The sequence below is a fragment of the Centroberyx affinis genome, unplaced genomic scaffold, assembly GCF_046629955.1.
Source record: "Centroberyx affinis isolate AG114_WGS23_722 - 3 ecotype Tasmania unplaced genomic scaffold, CSIRO-AGI_Caff_v1 ptg002146l_1, whole genome shotgun sequence".
NCBI classification, from domain to species: domain Eukaryota; kingdom Metazoa; phylum Chordata; class Actinopteri; order Beryciformes; family Berycidae; genus Centroberyx; species Centroberyx affinis.
In genome coordinates, this window is record NW_027280464.1 from 53,348 (window position 1) to 68,323 (window position 14,976).

The window sequence follows — 14,976 nt, forward strand, 5'->3', positions numbered from 1 at the left end:
AATTTCAATATATTTGTGTTCAGCAGATCAGTAACATCCAGCCTTTGCATGGAATAATGTTCAACAGGAAAATTACAGTGGTTTAATTTGTTCATCTCTTTGTCAGGCTTCCCCCTGAATGACCAGCTGTTCCAGATGATTATACGCAGATACAGTGATGAAAATGGGAACATGGATTTTGACAACTACATTGGTTGCCTTGTGAGGCTGGACACCATGTGCAGTAAGCTTAAAAGAAAGCTCAATCAAATAAAATAAATTGATTTGATTGTGAGTTGAACAGTGTTATCTGTTAGAAACTGTACTTGAAGGCAGTCACAAGAATGATTGTCTTCAATTCTGCAGGACTGCAATCTAATCTCTTTAACTGCAAATGTAGTAAGCCTAACCTCTGTTCTGATTCGGGTGCCTTCAAAACCCTGGAAAAGGATAACAATGGGACTATCAAGGTCAGTGTTCAAGAGGTAATTGATCCCACTTATTTCCAAAGTTACACTAGTTTTTCCTGGAATTCAATATGTAAAAGCATCGATTCATATGATAGGAACAGTTTGCTCATATCGTGAAGGTTAATGCCATCTTTATCTATTCTTTAGATATTCTTTATTTATCTATTCTTGCGTCTTTGCAGTGGCTCCAAGCAGAAGATGCCTCTGCTTGTTACAGAACCACTTTGTCTGTCTACACAATATATTTTTCACCATCCCTAGAACTTCCCATGTTAATCAGCCAATCCCATGTGTGTGCAAGTTTGATTTGAATGTGAATGCAACATTTCATATTTCAGCATAGTTGTACAGGACCATTCACTGTCCCATGTTGCATGCAAAACAGAACCAATGCTTGGAACCCCATTAAAGCATAGACCTGCACTCACAATGGTATCCTTAGCTGACTGTCAACTTTTGTATATATCTCCAAGAGTGTCATTGAATGCTCTGGAGAAGCATGTACGTGGTCTGGGTGCATAAAGATGGTAGGCTCTTGGATTGCATTTGGTTTTCGGTGTCTAACCCACAATGCATTGCATGTCCAGCTCTGCCTCTTCCTCTCAATCCAAAAGGCAAGAGCAGATGGACACTAACATTAAGACGCTTTGTACTGTGGGATGTATGAAGAAATTAATGTGAAAGCAAGAAGCCTCCATTCTCTTGCACCTGCTCCACTGAATGAAGATGCTCACTCTCTGAAACAACAGGGAGACGGCTCTCCATTTTGGAGAAAAGGAAAAGTTTGGAGGTATGAATTACAGTCACTGGCCACTTTATTGGGTACACTAGTAGCGGGTAGGACCCCCTTTCGCCTTCAGAACAGGCTGAATTCATCAAGGTATGGATTCAGCAAGGTGCCAGAAATGTTCCACATCAGTACACCACCACAGATCCATGGACTCACACCAAATTCTGGCCCTGTCATCAGAATGTCACAACAAAAACCAGAATACATCAGATCTGGCAGTGTTTTTCCATTTCTCAATCATCCAGTTTTGGCGACCGTGTGCCCACTGTAGCTTTGTCTTCTTGTTAGCTGACAGGAGTGGAACCTGGTATAGTCGTCTGCTGATGTAGCCCATCTGCTTCAAGATTAGACAAGTTGTGTATTCTGAGATGCCCTTCTGCACACCACTGTTGTACTGAGCTGTTATTTGCATACTTGTGGCCCACCTGTAGCTTGAACAAATCTTGCCATTCTCCTCTGACCTCTCTCACCAATAAGGGGTTTTTGCCCACAGGCCTGCAGCTGACAGGATCCTTTTTTGTTTGTTGATCCATTCCTAGTTAATTCTAGATACTGTAGTGCATGAAAATCACTGGTGGGTGGCTGGTTCTGACATACAAGTTGATATTGTGCCATATGTGCCATGGCATTTGGCCATAGCATTCCCTCTGTTTTTTTGTCAGCTTACTGATCATTTCCATGTTGCATTCTGTACCTATTCAAAATGTCTACACCAGATAATGCCAGCACAATATTAGAATATATACGTAACGTAACAAAGATGTTTATGCCACAGCTGCATGCAGCCAGTAGTAGAGATGGCAGAAATAATTTGACATGTAGTTAGTTATTGCCATAGTCACTGAATTGTTACTTAAATGGCTGACAGGACAAATACCTGTGCCATATTTGGAATAAAAGCGACAGAATTATCATGTCATCACTCTTATTCTTAATGCACTGCTGTCAGTCATGTAATCAAGATGATAAATCAATGACCAATGAACTCTCAAATGGGATGATCGGGGTTCAGCTTCTGGGCCATACACATCAGATAAGTGTTAAAATTGGCAAATTCCTAGTACATGTTACTTTACCTGATTATAGCTGGGATTTTTATAATAAATAATTTTATAAAAAATAAATGTAACCAATCAACCAGGCTAAAACGCAATATAAGATGAAGGTGAATAACAGGCATGTTGTAATGATTCTTCATTTTCAAAAACGTTTAACAATCATATTTTGCACTGAAACAACATTATATTATTAGGTAAAAGGTTTGAAAATACTATTTTGTAGGTTTCTTAATAACTCAGAAGGTTTTACCCCCAAAGATTTTTCTCAGAAGATGCGGTAAAATCTCAGCCCTCTTGTGTATTATGTCCTTTTCCATGTGAAACTTCTGGAAAAATGTACTTATCCCCCCCCTTTGAAATAGGATAATTCTTGTTTCTGGTGGATATTGTCACTGTCCCTTATATGATATCTTATTTGTTGAAAACATACTATGGTAAAGGTTTGGTTCATTACATCAAAATATAGAATTTTGAAATAAGTTAGGGAGGTGTCTTATCCAGTTTTAATTCTACCTTAAGAAATTTAAAAACATATGGAAATGGACTGCTCTTTTGTGAAACTACCTTGCAGATATATTATTGTCATCTGTTATAAGTGAATAACAAAGAGAACACTATTTAATTAACCTTCTTACCTTTAGGCAAACATCATATTCACAAATGCAAATTCAGTAGTACAAAACATCTCTTAAGTGTAGCCTGTGTAAATGAAAACGAGGTCAAAATGAAAACAATTTTGACAAAAACAATTGTGTGTGTGTGTGTGTGTGTGTATTGGTGTTTGCGTGCGTGTGTGTTGGACGGTTGGACCTGCATCATGCCAACCAGCCAGAATAGTACCGGGCGTTTTGCCTTCAAAATAAAAGCAGAAAATGTTACTTTGGGAAAGAAATGTATGAACTGGAGGTGTACAGAACAAACTCCATACCGAAATACTCAGTTAATTAATAACATTAAACATAAGGCGGAGATATAGCTGTAAACCCGATACTAAAAAGAAGATATAGTATTATCGTAGCATACAACTTGTGTTCGTCAATGGTGATTTTATTTTTTAAAACTCTGACCGGATGTCTTATTTTTTTTATTCTGGCTAGCTTGACACTGGTGTTTGGCGCTATCTAGCCGAATAGGAAGTTTTGGACTCGTTTCTGGACCAAATACCAACTCGCTTGAATTGTGGGTATGTTCATCACCATAAATAAGACCACTCATACCTCATTATTTTGGTAATTATCTCATAACCCCAGAAGTGAGGTTGTAGTAAACTAACTACTACATTAGCCTTCTCTGGCTAGCCAGTAGCATTAGCTAACATTGCCTTGCTACAAACAGAGCTAGCGCTGTTGTGTAACATTACAGTAAAGCTGACTGTAACTTAAAACAATGGGAGGGAAATTAGCTATTAGCCGTTAAACAAGTAAGCAGCAACTGCAAAGTGAATTTCTTGTTTGACTGACATTTCGAGCGGGCATCTAGGTAGCTAACCAGCTAACGCGTGTGTCCAAATGGTACTCTATAGCATCGTCCATTGTTCATTCACTCTTTCACGACTGACAGTGTAACTGCTAAGGTAAAACCTGCATTATTATTTTTTTTGCTTTGGTGAGAGATCCTAGACATCTCCGTGTACAATAAGAGCTAGAAACCGGAATGCTTGGTTATCGATCACTCTCCTAGTTAGCTAATTAATCGAGCTTCTCCACATTCTCATTTCTATGCTGTCCATTCAAAGCGTAGAGCATAAACTCCGTTAACACCGTTAAATTACACATACTATAATTGTAAAGTCAACTTCTTTTGTATGGCCCACAGTTACGTTTCAAAGGGCTTCAGTGCCCACATTATGAAACAATAAATGAAAACACTGGTGAAATTATAATATTTTAACCATCAACATTTGCATGTTCTCGTTTCTGTGTTAATTAGCCTGTTGCCACAAGGGCTGTTGACAGCCGAAGAAGTAGAAGCACAGCAGAGCCCACAGAGCAGCTGACTGCCTAGTCACACGGTGTGTGTGTGTGTGGAGGATGTCTTCACCGTTATACTACAACCAAGACAGTGTCACTCGCTTCAAGAAAAGAAAAGCTCGTTTCACTTTCAGTGAAGTCCATATACTGTTGGATGAAGTGAGAAAACATCGTATGGTTGTTGTGGGTATGTTACTTTCAAGGCTTATTGTGCCCTGCAGAAGAGTCATTTTCAATAGGTGCTGTAGCTGTTTAGAAGTATTGTCTTAGAAAATTGGGTTCTTCTGTGTATTGTTTTTTACACATCTGTGAAAGTGAATGAGTGATTCGCAGTAGTAGTCGGTTATTCTCCACCACGGCCATAGCAGAGAATGCACTCACTTTGCAAGTTTAATAAAGCTATTGTATTTGGGCCTATAGCAGGCTTACTTCCTTAAGGCATCACATGCCAAGATTATGACTCATTGCAGCCAAAAAGAATATATATTGAATGTAGTCCCACTGCTGACAGGGTGACATGTTCAGGCAAACACTTTAGATTACTGTTGTTTTTTCTCTCTACTCAAAGGCAAATTCAACCGTGGCGTGCCAACAGACATTAAGAAACGCACATGGGCAGAGATTACCGCACGTGTGAATGAGATTGGGGAGTGCCAGCGTGAGGTCATCGAGGTCATCAAGAAGTGGTCCGACCTGAAGTGCGACACCAAGCGGAAAGTGGCTGCTATGCGAGCAGGGACAGTGCCCAACAGGGGCCTCAACTCACGACTGTCTCGAGACCTCACTCAAACAGAGAGAATAGTGCACCAGATTCTGGAGATGGACGAGGGAGACCAGAGCACGGGTGACTTTGAGCCACTGGGAGATGACGATGATGTTCCGGAGGAGGAAGATGAAATGGAAGAGGAGGACATGATGGGAATGCAGAGTTCCCCCAACGGAGGGATGGACATGGCTTCTATGCCACCACCGCCCTCCTATTCCATGGGTGGACCAGCCCAACCCGGTGCCAAAGAGGATCAGTCCATTCCCAACTACAGTGGCTCCTCTCGTGAGTGCTTTGAAATAGCTTGAATAGGTAGAAATACATTTGAACATAATGCGATAATGTGATTAAATGTTTTTTTTTTTTATCCACTTCATGTTGCAGGGGACTCATCACAGCCCGCCTTTGAAACGCAATATGAAATACCTGCTACAGAAGGTGAATTTGCAAATTCAGAAAAACCCTTGCGTAACATTTTGTTGTAATCCGCAAACACTGATATGCCTTTCTCTTCGTCTCAAGACGCTGACGCTGCATACGCGGACTCGGACGATGACCAAAGGGACGACCTGTTGCCGTCCACTCAGGCAGCGAAACCTCTAGAGGATCACCAAGGCAATAACGGCGTCCAGAAACAAGGCGGCGGACCCCCTCAGCCCTCAAGCGCACCTTCATCCTCAACGGCCGTCCTCCCACCGCCGGGTCAGCCTTCGCAGACCGCGAAGGACAGCATGCTACGGAACGCGTCGCTGAGCCTCCAAGAGCAGCACGCCACCAACATCCTGCTGGAGACTGTGTCGCGCTCGCTGGAGCTGCTGTCCGAGTCGGTGCAGCAGCTGGCCGAGACCCAGCAGGAGTTTGTGCGCGAATCGTTGCAGCTCCAACGGGAGACGGTGCAGGTGCTCAGAGACTTCACTGGAGGGGCCATCGCCCTCATGCATGACAAACTGAACGGGCGGCCAGCGTTATAGCGGCCAGGTGTCAGACAGAGGCGGCGCTAGTCTGCGTTAAAGTTGTACCACTGACTTTATATGCATCCTTCAGGAGCAGGAACTCGCCAGTTCCTTAGGACTCTGCTGCAGGTTGATTCTACCTTTTTGATAGTACTCTACAGATTTCCTGTGGTTATATTTTGAAAACTGTATTCGTAGAAAACCATTGTACTGATAGAATTGCTTATGTCTGTCTATGTGGTTAACATGCTGATGATTTTTTTTTTTGCTACTGAAAGTGAAAATCATACCAATTCATGGTGTTGAGTATTTTTTTCATTATGGATAAGAGTTAAGCCAGATTTAAAGCCTTCACATACTTAAAACGGTGAAATCTATGGAGTGAGTCTTTAATTTAGAAAAGTCGGTAAAGACCATGTGTGTCTTTATATAAATTGTAAGCTTCCCTTGCATCAGTGTTTGGAGATTATCACATGTACTGTAAACTTGACTGGTTTTCCACGTCTGACCATTATATGGTCTGTATGTCTGAAAGCTGTTGTAGGTATACAAGGTGCGCTAGATATTCTGAAAATCCCCCTGTGATTGAAGAATTTGTGACTGTCTGGTTTTATTTTTTACATTATGAATATGAACACTTGGATATGAAAACTTAAACATTTCATAGAATAAAACCCCTGTGTCTTTTCAACAAAACAAGTAATTTTCCTAATTCTAAGTCTGCAAAGTGCTAAAGTGAACTTAATTTATAAATCCAGTTATCATAACCAAAATGTAAATCCAGCCAGGTTCAGCTGAACCTTTCCAGCTGGGGCTTCATTTATACAAAATAATTTGAAATACATCTTCACCTTCAGATAGTCTCTAAAAAATTTGCTCACGTATTATTGATGAAATGTACTGACATTTAAAGCTACAACAGCCTAGGCATATCTGTGATATAAATCATAAACCATCGTAGTTTCGAAAGCATACAAACTACTTTAATTACCATGATTGCCAATTAAATAGACCCTAGTTGGAGAAAGAAGCCTTCAAACAGCAATGACGGTTAAAGGGGGTAAAATGTGTCATGTCATTGTAAGCAGCACACTCCTCAGGCAATACCTCAGTATTGCCACTAGGGCTATATTGAATGCGAACACTAGAACTAGGAACCTTTCCATGTCAAGTCTTGGGTTTATTACTATGTTGAAGTGAATTGATAGAAACACATTTTCTTCCCTGTCCTATAGTCAGATGTCATTCGAAGCCCCAGCTGTTCTGCGTTCCAGCTGCCTGTCTAGCAGGAAAGAAAAGTTTGAAGAATATCCTAGGCATTCTGATAGAGGTTGGTTTCCCTCTGCAGCAACAGAAATGTTTAATAAACAAAACTTCCTCTCAGAACTATGTGCATTCCCGCTTATCTTTGATCATCCCTTGTTGAAAGACACCATGACACTGTTGTAAGATCAAGACCAAGATGTAACGGGCGTTGATGTTCAGCCAGTTTTGCAACTGTGTGGAAATTGCAGTAGGGGGCGCTCCTGCTCAGTCTGTCTGAGACTCCTACTGTGTGTTTTTTCATAGACTACTTTATAATGTATTTGATTAATTCTGTGAAGCTATACTCATCCAAGGAGTTTTTGGAGGGGGGTGGAATAAAACTTAATTTTGAAAAACCTTTTTTTACACATTTCTTCACACATTTTCAGTAGAGTGTAATACTTTTTCAAATGCAGCAGTCCTTGCGGTTTTCCAGTAGAACGGTTCAGAACTTGCCTTGAGGAGACATTGGGTGTGTTCTTTAATGTAAACTGGGTAAGGCTCTTCACATGGCCAAACAGGTCAGGTGAGGGTGGAGTAAACCCTTTGAAATGGAAAGACTGTCAGTGGCACCATGCCAAAAAAATGAACTGAAAGCTAATAATACATAGCAAATTGCAGCAGCTACTTTATCCTGCAGGCTATAGACATATTCAGAGTGGCACAAAAATGCTATATAGATATAAAAACGCACACTCAGCACTGTGTGGTGTTTATGTTTTGATTTGTGCATTGACGAATTCACAAATGACTACATTGACTACATTGTGGTGCATCTGACTCCTATGATTATTATTATTTTTATTTCAGAAGATGGTTGGACAGAGAAACCATTCCAGTGTGGTGTGGAAGAATCTGTTCAAAATCTTTCTAGGGAGGACAACTTTGTTTTAGTGGGCACATAAACCGAGCCAAATTGTATTCCTGTTTGTTCCAGGTTGTCTCAGATAACACAGCAGTTGCTGTATCATATTTTTGAGAAAGTTTTGCAGTTTTGTAGATTTCAACCAAACAATGTTTCAAAGCTGATAACTAAATATTAACTTTCTGTGGATCCACAAAGTCAGTATTGCACTCATTGCATTTACATTTTAGGCATTTAACAGTTTCTCCTATCCAGGGAGACTTATGATGAATGCTTACAATATTACTACTAGTGTTATTACTAATACTTATAAAAAGAATTAGCTTAAATGCATGAATCACCACATTACATGCAGCCAATAATAAGAAGAGCAAGGGTCGGTAGCAGTAAAATAACAAAAAAAAAAGTTGAAAAAAATGAATGCATCATCAAATAAGAGTCGAGACCATTTTTTGGCAAGATAGGAGCAAAACCAGAAGGGTTTGTGGGTTTAAAAGGAGTTGGAGTTTCTGGTTATAATGGAAGATAGGGCAAAGTCTGTATCCAGAAGGGAGGGGAGTGAGGACTGGCTGATGTGAGGGATATGAGGGCCAGTTCTTGCAATACCTGAAGTCTCATCTTACTATCTGTCACCAGCAGGTATCAGCCACTAGAGGCTGCTCATGAGCTGCAGCACAGCCTGAGAGCCCAGGGCCAGGACCCTTCAGTAAGGACTATGATCAAGCTTTTGCCACCTGCCAGAGGAGCACACTGTCATCTTTTAAAACAACAGATTTTACATAATTGTTTTGTTGTAATTTATATGCCTCCTTTTGGAAGTTCTTTTTGTTCCTTCTTTTTTAAAATGGCTTTATGTCCCTTGCAAATTGCATACCAACCTGCTCAAACCGTTCTATTAGAATAAGCTCTACTACTTTCAATTTTCAATTTCAATTTCAGTTCAATTCAGTGTGCTTTATTGGCATGGCAGTTTCAAAACAAACAGTACTGCCAAAGCATGTAACAAGAAATGAATCATCAATTAACCAACGTTTCAGAAAATTAATTCCATCACCTCCCGCTCCACTGTCCCACTGACTATCAGTGTTTCTGTGTTTATGTAATTTGTGTTTGTGAGGAAAAAATATCAGCAAAATATAATGTTAGCCATTAAAGATAGCGCTTTTCACATACATTCATACATATTCTTCATATTTTTGTTGCCCCGTTCCCTTGAAGTGTGACAACAACACTGCACACTGACTTTTCTCCCCACATAGGTAGGTTTGAGAGGATCAGGCAGATGGTTGAACTCTGGGTATATACCAGTACTTATCTTCTCAAAATAAGTTTGTCTTACGTCTTTCTTCTTTATATCTCTCACAGTGAAACAGGAAGTGAGATTCTGTGTCTGTCTCCCCCCTGACAGCAGAATAAGCACAACCTGCTCTCCCTGGGTTGCCAGGTCTGCCTGTATCCTGTACCTGTGGAACTCTTATGCTCCTCTTGTACTTATTGTTACCATTTCTACAGCTATAGGGGAATATGGAGAGGCTTCCCTGGGATTTTATGGTGTCAGTCCCCTTTGACTTACACTAGTGCTGCTTTCAAATGCTAATGCTAATGCTTTCAATTGCTCATACCAATTTCTCAGAAACAAAAACATTGGATTTGTAATGTCCCAACTGAGGGCTTGAGTGATTAAAAGGGTCGTTTTCTAAACATCAAGAGAGTTACCTTTCATTTTTTTGTTTAATATAGTATAATATAGTTCTAACACATTTTATTATTTTGGTAGGAGATCTTGTTCATGTCTTGGTGTAATTTTACATGCAATGACAATAATTGATAATTAGTTTCAAAATTCCATAGCTTTCGTTGGTCATCTTTTATCATAAACACATGCAACACAAGCACTTTGAGGATGGGGGTCGCTAGATCTATAGAGCTCTACTCCTCGTGAAATACTCAGGAACACACTAACACACACACACACACACACACACACACACAGACTTAACTCGAATTGCATTGTTCCTCATGCAGCCCCTTCTGTCTGAGTGAGCTGGTTAAACAGCTGCCAGGGCCGGCGTACCGCAGCAGGGAGGGGAGCAGGGTGTGTATGTATTTGTGTGTGTGTGTGTGTGTGTGTGTGTTTGTGGGGGGGTGCTGTTGGGGCTTCATCCATGGCTGGAAGGCAGGGGGCAGCAGGGGGCTGGGCTCCTGAATGGGCAGCTGTATTCACATTTTCAGCTGGCCTTTTACCTTTAGTACTTTATGGCGCACTTAAGCCTGAGACTTAAGCCTTTCTTAAGGGGAACATTATTCCTGAGATTTACTTTGAGTGCCAATAAAACTGTATTCCACTCTTCATTCTAACTCTCTTCTCCTGTCTTCAGGTAATAAGCTGAAGTGTAACTTTGTCCTTTTTTATCTAGCTAGGGATTATTTGGATGACACGTACCTGTTCCTTACTGAATTTAATAATTAAATGCCTTAGAGAGTTAGATCACATTTGCTGCATTGTTCCAGATGAGGTGTTGCTGTCATATAGTGGAATCCAACACTGTATCAGTGGAACAGGTCACCTTAAGGTGAGGCACCACAGGTGAAAATGGTGATGGTGAATGGTGGCTGAATTGGTCAAGTTTGAGATATTGTCATATTTTGTTATCTGTAAATAAGATTTCAACATATTAAGTGTTTTCTGAGATGTTATTCATGATAGCGAAATTAATTTATATCTCATTATTTGTCACATTAGACAACACATTTTTTACAAAGTAAAAACCTTTAGTGGCCTCAAAATGATATAGTCCTTGAATGCAAACCACTTTTTTTGAAATGTAAGTAGTAGATAGCCACCAAATTTTACATGGTGTTTCTGAACAAAAACAGAAGAAAACAGAAAGTTGATTTTTCTTTTTATATCTGTTGTCATTTATTTTTTGAGATGAAGCATAGGAAAAAAAACTTCAATTAAACAAAATTAAACAAAATTAAAAAATTTGACAAATCCTTTTCTAAATGACCAACTATTTAGTCATTCATCAGATTGAAACAGAAATCTGCACTCAGATTTAATCCACTGACAAATGTTTTAACTAATGAACAAATTTAGTTAGAAAGTAAGTAAAACATTATTTATATAGCGCTTTTTTTAAACACACCATTACAAAGTTCTTCAAAGAAGAAACAATATAAATACAAATAAGGAATTATTGTCCAAATTTCATATGGTAATAACAAAATATATGAAAATCATAATACAAAAAGTGTTTGTATTTGTGTCCTTATTGATAATGTAAAGTTTCATTCTGATATGATGAAAGGATTTTTTTTGTCTTATTCACCTGTGGTGCTTTGCCTTAACAATCCAGCACAGCACTTCATCAGGTTGCTCTAAGTCAGATACTTAGGTTAAAACAAATTGAACATGCTGTAGATTCTATTTCTGTTAATGAGAGTCACTTGACAAACAAAATATACAGTCATCTTATGTCTCCATGTTTCCTTAATGTTTTGCTCCAGTCCCTAATATTCACTTATTGCCCTACAGATACTTTCCACGTTGCGACAGAGTCGGCTGACATCTGGTGAAAAGAGAAAAAAAAAAGCGATGTGGATTTAGAGAGAGAGGCACAGTGAAAAGGGGAAAAAAAATCTATCCATCGATCTGTCCTTCTGCAAGTGTGTGTAGGTTTCCTCCCCCTCTCTATTGCCCCAGTTGACCCTTGTGCCCTTCCCTTTCTTCAGTTTTCACCCCCACCTGTTCTCATCCCCTCGTTCCTCCCAGCTCCCTCTTTCATGTCCCATCTGCCACTGCAGCTCCAGGAGCAGAGAGAGTCTGGGCCGGGGAGGAAAGGTAAGGAAGGCAGACCCGTCCCTCAGCTTGGATGGGATTAAATTATTATCGTGCCTCCATGTCTCCCCCAACAAAGGAGCAATTATACATCTGCTGCTAAGCCAAACAGTTCACTTTTATTTGCATCATCATATCTGTTGTTGTGGCGGAGGGATTTGTGACTCGGTCAATGATTTACAGAAACTGATTTGTTTGTAACATATTATAGGTTCTATCTGTGTGGAGTGGTGTTCTGAGATATTGAGCATCAAAGATTTGAATTACCATCTGGCAAAACTGTTATGTACTTTCTGTCTTTAAATATTTAGCCCCAAAATGTTCTTTAAAAAAAAAAAAAAAAAACACCACACAAGCATAAAGTTACATTCAAAGATCATGAATGTGTGGATAACTCAAATTTGATGAAAAAAAAAAAAACGTCAGGTAGAGTCTATCCCATAAAAGATGTAGGGAATAATCAGATAATGCAATTCATAGAAATAGATCTCTTTCCAGACTGGTTATCAACTTACTTTTTTTTTGCTTGCCCTGCCTATACACAACCACTGCATAAAACAGTCTGTAGATTGTAAGATCTGTGTGGTCCTTAATAAGTAAAGTGCCATTTTGATACAGTAAATTGGTTCTTGCAAGATGCAGACAAATCCCCCAAGAGATGATGTACATTGGCTGGCATGTTGCAAATTTACATACGCAGACACAATTGCCCTTAATGTAACACACATCCAGCATCTCAATGAGCTTGCATCCCAACCAAATGACATGCATAGGCCTACATTTGTGGCTGTATGTACACACACACACACACACACACACACACACACACAGAGCATCACGGCCCACCAGACGCCCATACCACACCTCCTATTGTCCCAGAGTCAGACAGCAGGCCAGGGCTGGAGAAGTGGCCGCAACAGCCTGACTTCTCCCCTGAGGGGCCGGGGGTCTGATATGCAGCAGCAGCAGCTTCTCCCCCCCACCCCACCCCACCCCCCCTCTTCTCTTTCTCCAACTGCCCTCGGGGGAGCAGGATCTCCAAGCTGCTGTGCTCGCTCGCCGCAGAGGAGGCAGATGCCGGGCCACTCCGACGGGGAGGGCCGGTGGAGGGGAGGGTGGATGACATGACTCCTCTTCGGTTCCCATGCCCCGTGGCACGCTCGTGTCACAGCCCCTGCAAGTCATACAGATGAGAGGGGTGCACTGTCCATCTGCTCTGCTGACACAAAGACGGCACTCCACGGAGAGACGCATCACGGACACTGTAGGTGCATTGGAGATGAGAGTTTCTGGTGGGCGATGTTGTAGGGATGTAAGACACGGAGATGTAGAGATATCGAGATATAAAGTTACATGAGCGTGAAGTGCAGGAATCATGTTGTACATCTAGAGGTCATTTGACATGGAAACGAATTGGTTTGAAGCACATAAAAATACTCTAAACTAGGAGAAATCCCATGTAAATCATAAAATAGGAGTAAACCCAAGTCATGACCAGACAGAAGATAAAAATGAAAACTAAGAGGGTTAGTCCCTTCCTTCCCATTAAAACTATCTTTCACTAATGTACCCTTCATGAATATAAAGAGCACTCCTCCATTAGACCCAGACATAACAGTCTGTATGACACAAACCAGTCTGCCAATGAAAATTACATTCAACTACGTGACCATTTTCACTGCGAAACTCCAAATATGAAGGACTGGGGGATGGAAGTGTCATTACTGTGGTCTAGAACAGAGGCTCTCAAATGTTTTCATGTCACGGACCCTGAAATAATTACATTAGCATAACATTAGGCCACTTTTATTGTAGTGGTATTATGGTAATAGTGGTGAGAGTGAAGCCTAGGATTACAATAGTCATTCTTGTACATTTTCTAATTGGGATGACTTCTAGTCAATTCAATTATAGTGAAATTAAACTAGTCCTTATTTTGCTGGGCACCCCATGGAACCCCCTCAAGGGCCTCTGGAGGTCCCCGGACCCCACCTTGAGAGCCACTGGTGGACAGAGAAGCCTTTGCATAGGCTCGCAACCATCAACACTGCAACTATGCTGCTCTTGGATGTAGAGGAAAGCTAGACTGCAGCCTCAGACACTTTGGTCATGATATACTTCGTTATTTAGCTCTATACTCTGCATGCGATGATTTATATTTCGAGCTCTTTTGTTTGTCGCGGAGGGAAGGAGCGTGCCAGGAAGGATATATGGGGGCCACTTCAGGCACGCGTCCCTTCCTCATTATAATATCAATAGGACGCCCCCAACCCCCCACCCTGCCCTACCCTACACACACACACACACACACACACAATCGCGTTCTTGTACACAGTGCGCATAACAAACAGCTCTGCCTTATGTCCTCACACGTTATTAGTATTATTATTATTTTAGCTCATCATTTTCGGGAAATTGCGCTTCTTAAACGAATCAACTGAACTTGAATCTTTGACTTAATGTCACTTTGTTGTGTCAAGATGAAGTTCAGGCTCGCTGGACCACTTTGTTGAAAATAGAGACTTTTGCAGATTAAGCCCTATGCTGCGCTGTTCTTAGAAATATTTTCATGTGATGTTTTTCTCCGCTGAAATGGTGCCAATAGGTTTCACCCGTATTTGCCATATCCATCCATACAATACAATTTCAAACTCTTCATCACAGTGTTGTTTTTTATGTTTGGGCCTATATATATATCAGATCGAAGCCATTGACCAGTGATGTGGTAAATAAAATTGCGTGTAAACTATTTGACCCCCAGTCGGAGATCACCATAAGGTAAACAACTACCAAAACCAAAAATCAATATTTTCAGAAAAGCATTAATTTGTGCTTTTTGTCCCTTAAAAGACCCCATCCATTTTACTGACTATAAATTTAGGCCAGACAGATTTATGTCTGCTTAAAAGAGAGGGTCAACTCACTACTGCAAATAAGAGTTTAGGTGTGTTTACCCTCCACTGCAGTGACAGGTGCTGC

At 40.6% G+C, this 14,976-nt stretch overlaps 1 protein-coding gene across 1 annotated transcript; it reads left to right on the forward strand.

Moving 5' to 3' along the window:
• The first annotated feature begins 358 nt into the window (after positions 1-358).
• Positions 359-7,613, forward strand: LOC139654728 (nuclear apoptosis-inducing factor 1). The gene is made up of 6 exons (XM_071531878.1): positions 359-464; positions 3,395-3,480; positions 4,227-4,454; positions 4,836-5,318; positions 5,418-5,471; positions 5,556-7,613. The coding sequence occupies exons 3-6, from the start codon at positions 4,328-4,330 to the stop codon at positions 6,002-6,004; spliced, it is 1,113 nt and encodes a 370-aa protein (XP_071387979.1). The 5' UTR covers positions 359-464; positions 3,395-3,480; positions 4,227-4,327; the 3' UTR covers positions 6,005-7,613.
• The last annotated feature ends 7,363 nt before the right edge of the window (positions 7,614-14,976 follow it).